This window comes from Nasonia vitripennis (genome assembly GCF_009193385.2).
Source record: "Nasonia vitripennis strain AsymCx chromosome 2 unlocalized genomic scaffold, Nvit_psr_1.1 chr2_random0005, whole genome shotgun sequence".
Classification (NCBI taxonomy): Eukaryota; Metazoa; Arthropoda; class Insecta; order Hymenoptera; family Pteromalidae; genus Nasonia; species Nasonia vitripennis.
In genome coordinates, this window is record NW_022279612.1 from 1824452 (window position 1) to 1842369 (window position 17918).

The following is a 17918-nucleotide window of genomic DNA, read 5'->3' on the forward strand; positions in this document are numbered from 1 at the left end:
AGATACAACATATAGAAAATATATATACAGTTTAGGCTAAAATTAAAATTTTCATATCTTCGAAATCGAGATCACAGAGATTTTGAAATCACAGAGATCCACGCACACACACATATATATATATATGTGTGTATATATATATATATATATATATATATATGAGTGTGTGTGTGTATATATATATATATATATACACATAAATATATGTCAAAAAAAAAAAGATTAATTGCGTCTTTTTTTTTAATTGTTTTAACAGCTTCCAATCTACCTGGACTAATTCTTGAAAATTTTTTTTAGTAGGAATGTATATTTTTATCATATGTACCTGTACCAGAAATTTACCAAGCAAATTTTCAACTTGCAATATTAAGTTAATAACGTAATATATTCAAATGAAAGATAAAAAATTAGGTTAATATATTTTAAATACCAACAGATTATGCATAAGCGTAATACTAACGATTTAAATGCAATCGAGATTTTTGTTGAACGTTAGAAACCCCAATTTTAAAGTATATAGGGTCGCCCTGTCCTGAACCGAACTTCGTCCTTTCTTGCCAGTGCGGCGCTTGAAGCGTGTTGCGCCTTTTGATGATTGTTATAATCCTAAAATTTACATTATATTATAAATGTAAATAAAAATTTTTTTAATTTATATTATTTTAATCGTTATATTTTGTTAATGTAATTAATACTTTTATCAAATAATTATAAAACAGTTTTGAATATTTAAAATTTATTTCCATTTTATTCTATAATTTTAAAACCGGTCCTGTGTACTAGTAGCTATAACTACTTATTTAGAATGTTGGCTTTATTGAATATATTCATTTGTACTTGCCAATAGTTAATTCTCGTAGAACGTTTATGAAATCATACTTTTGATTGGTTCCATAAGATTTAACTACCATCGAATGTACATCCAATATTTAATAGTATATTTAATAATGAGACATCAAATAATTAAATATCATCACATATGGGGTAAAACTTGACGATGAGAGGAAACATCGTCTTTTTTTCTTGTTTTAATTATCGATTATGTTATCAAATAGTAGTATTTTCACTATACTGACGATGCTTTATAGAAGAAATTTGTATTCTTATGAAACATATCGATTTTTCAGATTCGTCAATTGCATAAATTAAATAAAACTACTCAATTTCATTCGAATACGTTTATTGATCTGCTGCAGTAAAAAATACTGTTGAATTTTAATGACAATTAATTTGTGTATAAAAGATTTTAGGGATTGTAGTGATAGTCATAATCATAGTTAGGGGGCGCTGAACTACGGCAGCCCCTGCACGGGGACGTGCCGGTTGAGCACTCAGGCGAAGCCCATTCTGCTGTGCCTCCTGTACCTTAAGAAGTTACTTTATAAACCCTTGTTTATAGATTCAACAACTCGGAAAATTGATGCCAAGCTGCACTGAAAAAAACCAGCCATTTTAACTGATCTCGCACCAGAAATTCGTCATTTTACGAAGACTCGCCAAAACTACCAGTGGCACACCGTTGTTCTTACTGAACAGTCGTTACAATAACGGTACAATAACACATGCAACAGTAACACGTGCGTCTCCCCGCTCTGCCTCCTACTCATATGTACACGTGCGTATCCCCGCTCTGCTTTTTATTCGCATATCTATCTCTTTCTTCCAACAATATACATATAAAATAACTATTATAAGCTCCTGCGCTTATTTCTATGTTCTGTATAGTCTATACATATTATAATTTTATAATTATAAATTTAATTACGCACTTTCAGCATAAAAAAAGAAAAAAAAACATTCTTACAACTACCGCTTTCAACAAAAAATTAAAAACTACACCGAAATCTAATGTTGAACGCAGTAAAGAATATCGACAACGGCAGAAGCATGCTACTGAAGAATATCGACAACGGAAAAAGGATGCTACATCAAGTACTGCCGAAAAACAAACGAATGCTGAACGCTCTAAGCAATATCGACAACGGCAAAAAGATGCTAGTACCACTGAAAGATCAAAACGGTAATTTATTCATGCTTAATTAATTCATAATAACATACATTTTTAATAATCTCATAATTTTTAAAACACAGCAATGCTGAACGCTGCAGAGAATATCGACAACGTAAAATACGTGAAAGTCAATCGAGCACTACCACCGAAACATCACAACGGTTGGTACCATAAACCAATTGTTTCTTTTATTGAATTAAAAATGAAGATACCTATAATTCTACCATAGATAAATAAAGTTTGTAAGAAATAAAATAATGTATGAATAACGATAAACATATTTTCGTTGTCAAAGTCTACAACACACCTAATTCAGTATTCACTTCTATCGACTGTTCCCGAAACAGCCACATTTATTTTTTCAGTGTGTTTGTCATTAGCTCCTCTAACCCCAACATAGGAACCCCCACTCCCTCTGTCTCGTCCCCGCGTAAGCTGGGCATTCACACAGCAGGTGGGAGGTGGTCTCCTCTTCGTACTCGCATTATCTGCAGCTTCCAGAGTTGCTTAGTCCCAAGTTCCACAGGTGGTATTCTACTCTCCAATATCCCGTCAGCAAGCCAACGGCCAGCTTCAGCCTGCTCTTGCTTAAGCCCCTAATAGTCTGCAGCCGCTCCTCTGGTTGGCTGCCGACCATCAGAGCCCTACCCTGTCTTACCCGGCTGAAAATAATCATATGAGAGCTCATATGAGCCATCATATAAGCGATCATATGAGCCATCATATGAGCAATCATATGAGCCATCATATGAGCAATCATATGAGCCATCATATGAGCAATCATATGAGCGATCATATCAGATTTTCGACCGGATTCTCATATGAGCTCTCATATGAGCTCTCATATGATATATCGCGATTTTTCATAAACATAAATAACCACATTACTTACTTTACCGCGCATTCTGACTTTTATTAGATTCTTTTTTATTACCACAGCTTTGTAAGATACTTCTAGAATTTAATTTTAAATAAATATTATTTTGAAAAAAACTTAGACTCGAGGAGAGTTGAACCCGGAACCTTAAGATTACGAAGCAAGCGTCCTAACCGCTCAGCCATCATCATCTTCGATATCTTTAGATTCTAATCATCATTATGATTTACACGTCCTTGTATGTTTTTCTTATTATTATACTCTATTATAATTACAATTAGTCTAAGTTTTTATTTTTTCTGCTTCTGTAATGGCCCTGATTTTCGCCTGAAAAACCGTAGCATGATGGTCGAGCGAGCACACAATCTTTTGTGTGTGTCCCTTTTCCCAGGCTCTTGCTCCTACGCCGTTCTCATTTTTTGAGCCGTCAGTAAACCACACTACACTGTTTTTGAGGAGTTCGTGTAATCCTGTCTTTTATTAATCCCTTTCCGGGATCACGATAGGAAACGCAACCTCTTTCTTCCATTAGCGGCATTACTTGTTCCAGAATCGCCGCATCCTTGAACTCTGAACAGTTCATTGATTCCGCTATTCTGCAGAACGTCCTACACGCATTTGCCCTAATTACCTTGCCTAGTGGGTGGAGTTACAACAGTTTTTCCATAGCGACCGTAGGTATTGTTCGCAAGAAACCCGTGATTGATGAATCCCATAACCAATCTTTGCACCCTGTCTAGTGCCCTGGTGTAAGTTTTTAACTTTAATTTGTGGCCCTGTAACGGTTCGGACTTATGTACACTGCGAGCGACGCGCGAGTAATGCGCACACAAAAAATATCCCGAGAAGGGAGTATATCAAAACAGCACGGGGAAGCGCGCAGCAGTGGCTCGGTGCAGTAGCTCCTCAGGAAATAAAAGATGCTTCATCCAGCTCCTCAGCCTCACTTGCACAACCGAATTCGAACAGACAGGAGCAATACACTCTCTCTCTCCAAGTAGAGTTCGGTCAGAGCAACTTTTTGTACGTGAGATGAGGCACTGGCAAATAAGTCCAGTCCCTTATACTTGCGATTTTAAATTAAATATAAATTTTAAAAAGGAAGGTAACCGACAAAATAAACTATTTGTCATATATATATATATATATATATATATATATATATATATATATATATATATATATGGGACGTTCCACGTCAAACGTAACAAAGCTCTGCCCAAAATTCCTTTTGATCTAAAAATGTTTAAAAATATGGAAAATTTAGCATTTTTATGTACTTTCAATTAGTGAGGGGCGTTTTTTAAAATTTTGTTCCCAGACGGAGCTACGCGTTCCTTAACCTTAAAAAATTACTACTTTACAAAATGATCAAGCTGTCAGAAATCACAGGGGCTCAAAAGAATTCTAAGCAACGACTATTTTCATGTATTTTGAGCTGCTGAACAACCTCAAAAAACACCTCCCAAAATAGCTTTTTTACGCGGTTAAGAAATTTACATCTAGAGGAAAATCATTGACGAAGGCTATTTTTATGAATTTTGATCCACTGAATTTGATCACGAAGCTAAATTTTATTTTTTTACTTTTACTTCAGTGCACTTAAATAATGTAACTTATTATTGATAATATGGTTTATACTATGCAATTTTTTTATTGATTCCTATGAAAGCTTTCTACGTTTTACAGGGTTGAGACTGTATTTATTACAAAGCCCGCATTACTTTCTTTTTTTTTTATTTTTTTAAGATTTTTAATTATTACTTTTATTTTTGTATATTTGTATTATTTTGTTGAACATATTTTAAATTTAATTATTAATATTGTACTATTGATAATGGACTTGGTGCATTAGTGTATCTAAACACAGTAATTTTTTTGTCGGGAGAAACTAAAAACGCATGTCCTTCTGAAATTTTTGTAACAGACGGTGCAGCCGAGAATCTTTTCTTTAGTGATCTTGAAGTTTTTTCGTAATCTTTTTTGGAATAGTGAAAGAATATTATTGTTTGGAACTTTTGTCTCGCCCAGTCATAAAGTTGTTTTGCCAATCCGCCATTATTTCGAAATCTGACTCATGATTAACCAAGTTCATCATTTGATATCTATTTTTATAGTGCTGCTTTGCACCATCTGTGACGTATATAATCTTATTCATTTTTGGGAATCATTTCTTTATTTCAGAAATAATCTTTTCTTGTAAAATATAAACTGCGGCTGTATCATGAGTAGTGCATTCAGAAAGTGCTATAAAACTACAATGGCTTGTTTCATTATCTTATCTGTAATATAGTACTGCAACATTTATTGTACACTGATCATTCTCTACTATTTTTAGTATAATTTTATAGCTAAACAGCTAAATTTCTTTTTTATTTTGGTAATTTTTAGAATATCCCAACTAAGGCTTTTCAGAATAAATTCAATTACAACGCGGGCTTTGTTCTGATTACTTATGAAGTTTAGTAATATTTAGTCATTATGAACGCCTTATGAAATTGACGTAATCGAGTTAATTAAATCAATAAATTTTCTAAAATGATAGGTATTTCAATGATTTTCTAAAAGGAATCAGTCTATTTCATTTATTTATTTCTTTGAATCCATGAATCAGTATATACGACCAAAAATGTTTTTAACAGGTATAAAGTAAACTTACGTCCATCTAATTATTTAGGTTTTAAAGGCATTTGGTTTTAATCAAATGTACTTAACTAATAGAAACCAAAAAGAAATAAGCTTCGTGTTCAAATTCAGTGGCTCAAAATTCATAAAAATAGCCTTCGTCAATAATTTTCCTCTAGACGTAAATTTCTTAGCCGCGTAAAACAGACATTTTGGGTGGTTTTTTGAGATTAGGGACGAGCGCTTGAGGTATCGGTAAAAAAGACGGCCGGTTTCGTGTTCAGCAGCACCAAATACATAAAAATACTCTCTGTCAATAATTTTCCTCCCATCGATTACAGGATAAACCTCTCAATTGCGTGAAAAAGCAATTTTGGGGGATGTTTTTTGAGGTTAGGGACGAACGCTTGAGGTATCGGTAAAAAATACTGTCGGATTCTTGTTCAGCAGCTCAAAATACATGAAAATAGTCATTGCTTAGAATTTTTCTGAGCCCCTGTGATTTCTGACAGCTTGACCATTTCGTAAAGTAGTAATTTTTTAAGGTTAGGGAACGCGTAGGTCCGTCTGGGAACAAAATTTTAAAAAACATCCCTCACTAATTGTAAGTACATAAATAATGCTAAATTTTCCATATTTTTAAACATTTTTAGATTAAAAGGAATTTTTGGGCAGAGCTTTGTTACGTTTGACGTGGAACGTCCCATATATATATATATATATATATATATATATATATATATATATACAGGGTGTTTCATTTTAATCCGACCACGTCAAAAAACCATGGAAAAACTAATTTTAACGAAAAATGGCCTTAACAAAAGTTGAAGGGGGTAAAGGGGGCCATCGAATGACACAAACACCTATGACCTTGAACTCGATTTTCAAAGTCATTTGAGGGTAATTGTGATTTTTTTAAATAGGAACCTCTATTTTAGACCTTGGAATCGGATAGAGCGGAAAAAATTACGTCGCAAAGGATATTTTAAGTTTGCTTTGGTGACCTTGAGAAGGTCAATTCAAGGTCAAATAACAAAAAATCTGATAAACAGCTGTTTGTCTGGTTTTATTTTACTGATGTCGAAAGATGACCTTGACAAAAGTTGAAGGGAGCAAAAGGGGCCATCTAATGACACCAACACCTTTGACCTTGATCTCGATGTTCAATGTCATTTGAAGATCATTGTATTTTTTTAACGGGAACCCCTATTTCTGACCTCGGAATACGGAGCAGCGGAAAAAATTACGTTGGAAATGATATTTCAAGTTTGCCTTAGTGACCTTGAGAAGGTCAATTCAAGGTCAAATAAGAAGTATCATCCTAAGATTGTTTTTCTTTCAATTTTTTAGTAGAATTATCATTTTGTTATTGTAATAAACATTAAGAGAATAATTGACTTAAAATGTGATTATGCTTTGCTGACTTCAAAGCCACTTTGTAAGGTAAAAAGTGCAAAGATGCAATATCAAATGTTATGTGGAGTCCATATTTATATCCTAACTTTAGTGTTGCCCAGGAACAACGACGTGGACGTAATAGGATTGTGTTCCCTTTGGGGTGCTTGATTAGAGTGAGTCTCCTTGCCTCTCACTTTTATTATGTACAGATTTGAATGTAGGTGCCCAAAGACACCACCATTTTTTTGGATTCTATTCAGTTCTTGGGATGTTTTCGTAAGCGAAATTTTATCCTATCTTTAGCGTTACTCAGGAACGACGTGGACACAATTGGCTACTAATTTTCCTCATCGAATTTTGCCTGAATTTATTGTTGAAATAAATAATTTATTTTGTAAAGATGATTTTTCATGTTGAATTTTCCCGCGACTCATTGTTGAAATAGACAATTTTTCTAATAAGAGATCTCTTTTCATATGAATTTATCCTCTACTCATTGTTACTTACACTTAGTATTCAATAGTTTACTAGTTATTGAATAGTTATTGATTAGCCAAACTAATCAAATATCATTTGTTTAACATTTTCTCTTTTTCATTCATTGACCTTTATTTTTTCTATTAAAATTTATTACTCATCGAAAGCTATCTAATTTGTTAAGTTTGGTAAAAACAACATTTTTTATTGAACTTGTTATAAATTTTTAACAATGGCTGATTATCCAGCCGCTGAAAGGGTTGATATTTTATTGATTCTTGGTGAATAATCACTCACTCTATCACTCTAATCAAGCACCCCGAAAAGTGAGAGGCAAGGGGACTCACTCTAATCAAGCACCCCAAAGGGAACACAATCCTATTACGTCCACGTCGTTGTTCCTGGGCAACACTAAAGTTAGGATATAAATATGGACTCCACATAACATTTGATATTGCATTTTTGCACTTTTGACCTTACAAAATGGCTTTGAAGTCAGCAAAGCATAATCACATTTTAAGTCAATTATTCTCTTAATGTATATTACAATAACAAAATGATAATTCTACGAAAAAATTGAAAGGAAAACAATCTTAGGCTGATACTTCTTATTTGACCTTGAATTGACCTTCTCAAGGTCACTAAGGCAAACTTGAAATGTCATTTCCGACGTAATTTTTTCCGCTGCTCCGTATTCCGAGGTCAAAAATAGGGGTTCCCGTTAAAAAAATACAATGACCTTCAAATGGCCTTGAAAATCGAGTTCAAGGTCACAGGTGTTTGTGTCATTCGATGGCCCCCTTTACCCCCTTCAACTTTTGTTAAGGCCATTTTTCGTTAAAATTAGTTTTTCCATGGTTTTTTGACGTGGTCGGATTAAAATGAAACACCCTGTATATATGGAACGTTTCACGTCAACCGGACCATCAGTGCACCCAAAATTTGGGTTAACCTAACAAGACGTTTGAGGTCTCAAAATGATCGTCTGGTCAAGGGCTTTTGAAAAAGTTCTGGCCTTTTTAAAAATCCAATGTGGCGCATAAAATATGGAGCCTGAAACCCACGTTTTCATAGCACATTCAACAAAAACAATAGTAAAAATGTTCTAATTTGTGACATTATTTGCAGACATTATACCACCACCAAACCAATTTTACCGCAACAAATAATTTTAGATCACTTTAAAGTATCGATATGAAGGTTTTTGGGGCCATTGCACCTTATTTTAACCTCGAAATTTTAAAATCCAAAATGGTCGATCCAAAATGGCGGACATTATACAACCACCAAAACTATTTTACCGCAATGAACGATTTTAAATCAGTTTAAAGTATCGGTATGGGAGTTTAAGGGGCCGCTGAATCTTATTTTAACCTCGAAATTTTTTTTTCTCCAACAGTCCTTTTTAGGATAGTTAATAGGTACATTAATATATACATTGGCGACTTCTTCTTCAACATCCTTTTTAAGGCAGTTGTTGAGTAAGTCTTAGTTTATCGGTAACTCCTTGTTAATTTTTTTTGTTTTGGTTGTGCTTTCTCATATCCTACAACAATGTCTTCTCCTGCGAAAAAATATCGTATCGATAGATGCGTTAATCCATTTTATATTAATACAGGACACAGCAAATCTCTTAGGAAGATCTCCAAAGAATTTCAAGATGTCTATCCTGATTATCCAACATCTTCACTGATTTGTAATACATGTAGAAAATCCTTTTACAAACTACATGATTTGTCATCTCCAAACGTCAGTATGAGTGTTGATTTTGAATCGGAGACTGACTCACCTTCGGTTTCAAACACGGATGCACCTATGCAAGATGATCTTACAGATATTTTAACTGGACTTAAAAACAAATTCCAATCCCTGCCGGAGAACGATCCATTACGTGTCAGTATTCTTACTATTTTGCCCGAACACTGGGCAATACGTAAAATTATGAACCAATTTGGTGTGTCTCACAGAATGCCTCGTAAAGCAAAACAGTTAAGAGAATCAGATGGAGTTTTGGCTTCTCCTGTTACAAAACGTGGAAAAACATTACCTGCAGAAACTACTCAGAAAGTTGAAGATTTTTACGAAAATGATCTTAACAGCAGAATTATGCCAAATAAAAAAGATACCGTCAGTATTTATTTATATGGTAAAAAAATAAAAGTGCAGAAAAGATTATTACTTACTGATATTAAAAACCTTCATAATCAATTTAAAGAACAGTTTCCTGAACATCCGATTGGGCTTACCAAGTTTGCGGAACTGAGACCAAAATGTTGTGTCTTTGCAGGATCCTCTGGTACACACAATGTATGTGTATGTACGATACACCAAAATTTCAAGGCGATGATTGACGCAGTAAATATAGAAAAAATCTCAAACAATATTCTGAAGAATTATAAAGATTGTTTGAATTTCGTTCTATGTGAGGATGCCAAACCAAGTTCTTATTTGAATGAATGCAAATTTTGTCCGGACATTCAAAAGTTTTCTAATTACGTTGAGATGGATGGGCACAATATTGATCAAGTCATCTTCAGCACGTGGCAATCAACCGATAGATACAACATCGCAAGAATTTATTGAAACTTTATGTTCTAGCCTAGAAAAGTTGATACCTCATCACTTCATCGCTAAGGAACAATCAAAGTTTATTTCTGGGAAGAAAAATAATCTTTCAGATGAAGAGATTCTTGCTCAATTGGATTTTGCTGAGAACTATGCTTTTACAGCCCAAGATGCTGCACAGGCATTTCATTTTAATAATGATCAAAGTACGATTTTTCCTGCTGTTATTTATTATAAATCTGAAGGCAAGCTAAAGCATTTCAGTACAGTATCTATGTCCGACTGTACTACTCGTGATGCCACTGCAGTGTACATAATGCAGCAAAAGCAGGAAAAGGTAGTTGCGATGGAGTTGGAGCGATAGTAAAGAGAGAAGCTACAAGAGCGAGCTTACAAGCTGCAAAAAATAAAGCAATTCTAGATGTTAAAGCTCTTTATTCATGGGCTAATGGGCGATCATTCAATATAAAATTTTTCTTACACACCAAAAAGGATCACGAACAAACTCGTCAATTCCTTAAAAAGAGACTTAAAAACTGTCCACCTGTCAAAAACATACAAATGGGGCATGGATTTATCCCAGAAAATAATGAAACGTTGAAAGTCATGCATTACTCAAATACCAATGAACCTAGGAACAGAGTAATTTATGATATCGGCGAAAGCCATTTATCACCAGTAAATACTCCACGAACGAGGAGCCAGAATTGATAAGAGTGCACAAAATGTCATTAAACATTGATTCATTTGGCTAAATTATATATTTTTTTCATCCACGCAGGCATATGCATATACACAGAACTATAGAAAAATGTAAGTGCAAAAACCGCAGACAGATAATTCTAAATCTAATAGACCGGAAAAATATAAGATTCATGTGCACAAATACTGATTCCGATAATACATTTATAACCATTTACCTCACAAACTCCCATATCGATACTTTAAACTGATCTAAAATCATTTGTTGCGGTAAAATTGGTTTGGTGGTGGTATAATGTCCGCCATTTTGGATCCACCATTTTAAATTTTGAAATTTCGAGGTTAAAATGAGATTCAGTGACCCTGAAAACCCCCATATCGATACTTTAAACTGATCAAAAATCATTTGTTGCGGTAAAATGGGTTTGGTGGAGGTATAATGTCCACCATTTTGATTCCGCCATTTCGAATTTTGGAATTCCGTCAGCATTGTCAATAATATGTCCTATCATGAGTTGTACATGCTTTTTGGTGGGATATTTCACAAATTAGAACATTTTTACTATTGTTTTTGTTGAATCTGCTATGAAAACGTGGGTTTCAGGCTCCATATTTTATGCGCCACATTGGATTTTTGAAAAGGCCAGAACTTTTTCAAAAACCAGACGATCATTTTGAGACCTCAAACGTCTTGTTAGGTTAACCCCAATTTTGGGTGCACTGATGGTCCGGTTGACGTGAAACGTCCCATATATATATATATATATATATATATATATATATATATATATATATATATATATAATTCTTTATTCTCTTGCAACAGTGTAGTACGACTTCACAGGTAATACGTCTTCTGAAGGTCAACTATACTAAACTTTTTGTGAAACGAAACATTCTGCATCTCTGACACTACGTCTCTGAAGAAAGTTTCAGTGAAAACGAGTAACCTAAACAGTAATATATATGTTTGAGTGAAAATCTTTCTTAAATAAATTAAAACATAAATCTCTTTTCAGGTATAATAGCCTTGGCTACAATACGTTAGTCAAGGACGAAATACTTAGAAATCGCTGCGCATCTCTACCTTCTTATAGTACATACAATAATCTTAGAGGCAGTAAGTCCTTTAAGAATCACTTGTATTATAAAATTTTTGTCACACTAGAATTCTTCAAGGACACTATGTCTTTGAAGAAAATTTTAGACAAGGAGAGTATCTTACACAGTAATGTATCTGTTTAAGAGAAAAACTTAAAATAAAATACAAACACATATTCACTGTCAGCTATATTAGTCTTGGCTACAATACGTTAGCCAAGTAAAAAATAGTAAGAACTAATAACATATAAATAAAATTAAAAAGAAGAAGAGATTTAAATACCACGACATCCGGACCACTAAATAATGATTATTATCAAATAGAGCTCAGTCGGAGCGTTTCAGCCCCATACCAGTTCCCCATTAGTGAGTCTTGGTTTGATGATTGCATCATATAGCCATCTCACTTTATCCGGTTCTATACCCAAAGTTTTACCAAAAGCCCTCCTGCAGGCCCAGAAAGTGCCTATCGCTTTCTCGCATTTTTCTTTGATATGTTTCCCCCAGTTGAGTCTGGTGTTGAGCGTGAATCCCAAGTATTTGACTTCCTTTACCAATTACAGGGGGACACCATGGCGTTGAAGCCCTTCCATCGGTTTGGTCTTATACCTGTTCGTACACACCATGAAACTGACTTTGTTAGGGTTGACCCCTAATTTTACTTTATTAAACCTTTACTGCACCAGGCCCAGTCCGAATTGCATTAGACCTGCTAGCACGACTTCATCGTCTCCCCTAATTAGGATGACAATGTCGTCTGCATATACCAGTGCGTTTATACCCGCCTCGTTCAGGATATGAAGCAGGCTGCTAGAGTACGTTCTCCGGGTTGCCAATATCGTCCTGGTTCTTAGCATAAAGCTAATCCAACAGTTGCTGGTACTGCGTGCTCCTCCATGCCTGCCAAAATCACCTCGCCGGTTGTGTGATTATAAGCCCCCTCGATGTCAAGCAAAGCCTCCAATACCAAACCCCTGTTATTCATTTTTTTCCCCTGTTATCCCCCTTTTAAATGAAGCTTACCACGTCCGCCAGCGCTGTTTCCACAACTTCCCTGTTTGATAGGCATGTTGCTTGCTGTGCAGCGGCGCTTCTGCAAGTGATGACTCCTTGATGTCCTCCAGTCTTTTTTGGGTTCTGCGTAAAAACGATGTCATGCTAATTGGCCTCAAGTCCCTTGCGATCGTTTGTTGTGTCTTACCTGGTTTGGGCGGGAATGCCACCCTCACCTGACTCCATTCATCCGGCACATATCCTAATGCCATCCGGTTCTGCCGCTTTGTAGCGCTCGAACATCCCTATAGCCCACCTAATCCTTGCCTTGTCTGTTAACCATTTCGCCAGTCTCCAGTCCTCTCCGCGGGCCGTCAGCCGTACGGCCTCTGACCCCGCTCCTTCCCTGAAGTCTGGAAAGTGGTTTTCCATCAGGCACTCTAGGACCTCCTGTCCATTCTTTGCCTAGTCCCCTGTTTCTAATCTGATCGAGTCAGTCAGTGGCTTCTTCGGTTGCTGTAGGACACTACACAGCCTGGCCGTGTCTGATAACGTGCGTCGGCTTCTGCAATATCGCTTCCAACCCTCCACCCTAGCTTTTCCGATCTCCTTTTTATATTCTTTTTGTTTCGCTCTATACGCTGGTTTGTCCTTGTCACTCTTTGCGTGCTTGGACCGGTTGTATAGCCGCCTTACTTTCTTTCTGCCTTTCTCTAGTGACTTATTCCACCAGATAGCGCCCTTTTTTGGCCTCTTCGGTCTAAGTTCACAATTGTTCTTGTAAGGAGTTATTATTATGTCCCTTAGAATCCTGCTGCAGTGATCGTCCCGTAAGTGACAGGGAAGTGACCGTGATAAGGAGTGAAGTTGCCTTCGATTACTAATAGTGTTATTCTAGTTATATTTATGTAGTTTATGATTCGAATCGTTTGTCCAATTTTAATATTGAAGTTTACACTCCATATTTACTTAGTATTTTAGATTTTAGTTTGTTTTGACTTTTCGATTTTAAATTGTAAATTGTATTGCATATATTGTTGGTGCATAATAATATTGTTAAATGGTTATTATTTTTTTTAATTATTAGTGATATATTTGCGTGTATGTATATAATTTGTTAAATTGCACAAGTGTTCCATGTATGCGTATCCTGCCTTCAATAAAGTACTTTAATGGAATTATTAGATAAGTGATTTATAATAAATTAAAAACAAAAATTATTGTTTAAAACTTTTGCTTCCCCCTAAGAGGAAGCTTTGTAATAGTAAAATTTTTAGTTTCGCTGAAACCTCGTAGAAACGCATTTGGAGGTGTTTTGAGTACGAATCATGCGTTTTTAGAAAATTTTCGTGCGGATGGCTGTGTGTGTGTACGTATACCGTCATAATTCTGGAAACGCGATCGATTGTAATAAAATTTGGCATGCATATGTTTTCTGATTCTGAATTTGGGAAATTTTTTTTTTTATGATTTTTACCATTTTATGGCCATATTATAGCCATTCTTCGATTTATTAAAAAATATTTTTTTTTTTTTTGGTAATATTATCTATACAATATATTCAACAATATTGTATCCAAAAGAGCATAAAATTGCCTACTATTTTCCGCCTAAGATTTTCCAGATTGACTATTCCATTCAATTTTTATGATAAAAAAGGTGATTTAAAAAAAATTAATATCTTCAAAATGAAATCGTCAAACGTTTTGAAAAAATTTATGACAATGGAAAAAGATAATATCTATTTGCTGTATAAATTTAAAACCATTTTAATAACTAGTTTTCAAGGTAAAAATCGAAAACTAAAAAAATGGGTTTTTTATATTGTACGATTACGAGAGTAAAAAGGCTTTAATTAGGTTGAAATTTTGGGAAAATATCGATCTTTTAATCACCTTGGCTAGGTTCTTTTTGCAGCTTATAAAATCGTTTAGTTGAAAAGATATCAGGATTCAAATTCTTTGTCTCTCACTCTGTATACCCTGTATAACTGAAAATTACTATTGCTGTTAAACCTCATAACTCGCTAACTAAAGTTCAGAATGTTTTAAGCCAATTCATGATTTCATGAGGTTATGAGGACCCTATTATATTTAAAATATTGAGGTTTAAACTTTTTCATAAAAATTATATGATTTGATATTGTGATGGGTGCTCCTTATGTAAAATAATTAAGTTTGAAAGTATTTTGAAAATTATTAATATGTTAAGACGGTTAGTTCCCGCCTTAATCTTTCGTAAAGATCTTGGAGAAGGCGAATAAATGAGCAGACGTCAATATAATAAAATAGAACTTTTAGTAAATTTATTGATAGGAATTCTAGTTATCACAATGATATGAATCTCTCTCTAACTCTCAAAGCGTGTAGCTTGATCGAGTGCCGAGCTGGATCTGAGATGGCGTCTTATCCCAAGCGTCCCTCTCGGCTCACCACGCATCGTAGCGGTTCGGCGGTGGCGCCTCGGAGCTGCCGGTGGTCAAGTGGGCAGACCGCTCTAATGGAATTCAGCCTCGGCACCAGGAGCTGCTTCCTCCGATGACCTCGGTGGTGGGTGGCTTGAGCCCCCACAAATATACTGTATATTTGAACAATATTTTATCTATTTGAACTATAAATTTTGTTGGAGGAAGCTACGTGCCAAAGAATTGTCAGCGGTTTTTCTATAAAGCATTTACTTTGTTAAATTTATTTTATTGTTGCAGGTTCTTCAATGTTTATGATGTTTGTAGCAGATGAATTTTTTTATTAGCCTCTTGACTAGTAAAGTATATTATTTTTAATTTATTAATAGTACATTAAGCAACAAGGGGTGAAAATAAGCTATGTCAAGCGTGGGTGAGGTGCTAAAAACACCTCAACCGAGACATAACTTGTATTCCCGTATTGCACACTGTGTTTTTTCCAACAAGGGCATGAAAGGGACTTTTTTAATGCGTGAAAGTTGGGTAGATGATCGTGAATTTTAAGTCGTGCACAAAAAATTTGAGAAATTAAAAAAAATTTTTTAAATTGAAAAATTTGAGAGATTTGAAAAACGAGTATTAACTAAGATAATTTGGGTTAATTTAACCCAACTTGGGTTAATTTTTTTAAAACATTTCTCTTAGTTACTCATCAAGCGGGGAGAAAATAATTTTCTCCTTGCTTGAGCTCAAACTGTTTCTAACACGCTTGGAATTGACGATTTTCTACGCTACTTTTAGGCATGAAAAAAGGCCCATTTCAAGCGTGTGTTGAAAAAGATTATTATTTATCTTGTATATTAATGATTTTGTTGCATTTTATTGCAAAGTATCATGTCATTAATATTTCATCATGGTCCAAAATGCGTAAAAATTTGTTTACGGTTAAAATTGTGATTAAAATATTGTTCTTATTTTAATTTTTATTATTATTATTATTAATTTTTTAATGCAATAATGATTGTTATTTATGAGTGTTATAATCTGCTATGTATAATCTATTTACAATTTAATCAATGTGTAAAATGCATAAATTATAATTTAGTAAAAGTACCTTGTTTGATATTCGTTTAAGTCGATTCTGTCATGCAGTAATCATATATTATTGACTTATGATTTACATTTGTATTTTTTATAAGTATGAGGCATAGTGTTACGTTTAATACAAGTAAGATTAAAGTTTTATCATTTTAGACTTTGTGTTTCTATGCGGTAGTTGTATATGTATGTTATACATATCTTTACATATATAAGTGTTTAGTGGACACAAGAGTATAATAAAATGTTCACTAATTGAAGATTTTAAGTAGTATGTAAATATTAAATGTGTGTGTGTCTATATATATATATATATATAAGAAGAAGTGCGCAGCCAGAGAACACACTATATAGGTGTGTTCGTCGCGTCGCGCGAGCCACACTATATAGATATACTCGCCGCGGGGTTCGCAACTAATACTTCGTGCGCACCAGCGCTCGGAGTCGCGCGGAAAGCGGATTGATACCGCTCCGTCAACGAATGTCAACAGGCCTCTCACACTCGCACGAATATAACCGCCGTGCGTGCAGCGCATAGATAGGCTTTCGCAAATTTTTCTACCATTTTAGCAATAGGAAAAATCCCTGTATATGAGAACAGGAGTAGCAGTGCCGCCAGAAGAAAAATTAAAATTTAAATTAAAATTTTTTTTTTAATAGCAAAACCGTCTGCAACGGAACAAGATTGCAGGGACTACACCTGTACATTAATTTTTATTAATTTTTTGTATGCGAAATAGCTGGATAGAGAGTAACCGGCAGCACACATCGAACGAAATTTAAAACCGAGCGAAAGCGGAGTCGAGTCTCGCAGGTTAGGGATTGCGAATACGCACGCACACGACGGACGTAAATAGCATTGTAAGAGCGCGCGCAAGAATCGAAGAAAAATCAGATTAAAAAAGATAGATTATAACAGTTAATAACATCAGAATAAAGACGACAAGATGCTGGAAGATAAAGAAGGAGAGGTTGCTGACTGGCTATTAGATTTGGGGGAGGAGGGAGTGCACACCGCACTGGTTAATTTAGAACCACGTCGAGATGGAGACGCAGGTGTCAAGGTCGAACGAGTCCAGAGGTGGCTGACGGGCCAATACAGCTCGAATGACTTCGAACCGTCACTGTACCTGGATCCGGTAAATATAAAGGCCGAACGGGTATCGATGCGCAGGACTTTTATACGCTCATTCAGCGAGCAATATCGACAAACTACGAGCGGTACAGCGGCCGCCCCTCACCTGTTGGAAGGCGTGCGCGAGGATTACATCATGTGCGATCGACTACAGAGAACGTTGAGCAGACCAGAAGTCGGCGAGGAAGAGAGAGTAGAGCCCCCGAAACAAGCAACATTAGTAGAGGCAGTCAAACAAGAAAAGGCTAAATCAATCACAGGGATAGACGGCAAAGAATACGTCATACCACCAGGCATGATGCAGCACCTGGAAAATCTGCAACGCTCAATGAACGAGCTGCGCGAACAGGTACAAGCATCGCTGGGGGACACGAGAGCCTTCAGCACCCATGTAAACCAAGAGAAAATAAACCAAGAGATATCGTCGGAACGGTGCGCAAATGGGACATGCGATTTGCAGGCACGAGCGCAGAAAGGATAGAGAGATTTTTGAGCCAGCTGAAGCAAAACATGACGAGTGCGCAGATGT

At 35.4% G+C, this 17918-nt stretch overlaps 1 protein-coding gene across 3 annotated transcripts in view; it reads left to right on the plus strand.

Moving 5' to 3' along the window:
* Positions 1–1166: 1166 nt before the first annotated feature.
* LOC100680190 (laccase-5) overlaps positions 1167–17918 on the plus strand; it is a 360660-nt gene continuing 343908 nt past the window's right edge. The window contains exons 1-3 of one of the 3 annotated variants that reach the window (XM_031925149.1): positions 1167–1615; positions 1776–2020; positions 2092–2172. In XM_031925149.1, coding sequence (XP_031781009.1) covers positions 1849–2020; positions 2092–2172 — 253 coding nt within the window. In that variant the 5' untranslated portion in view covers positions 1167–1615; positions 1776–1848. The remainder of the gene's footprint in view (positions 1616–1775; positions 2021–2091; positions 2173–17918) is intronic. The other 2 variants (XM_031925151.2, XM_031925148.1) reach the window with 2 other exon arrangements.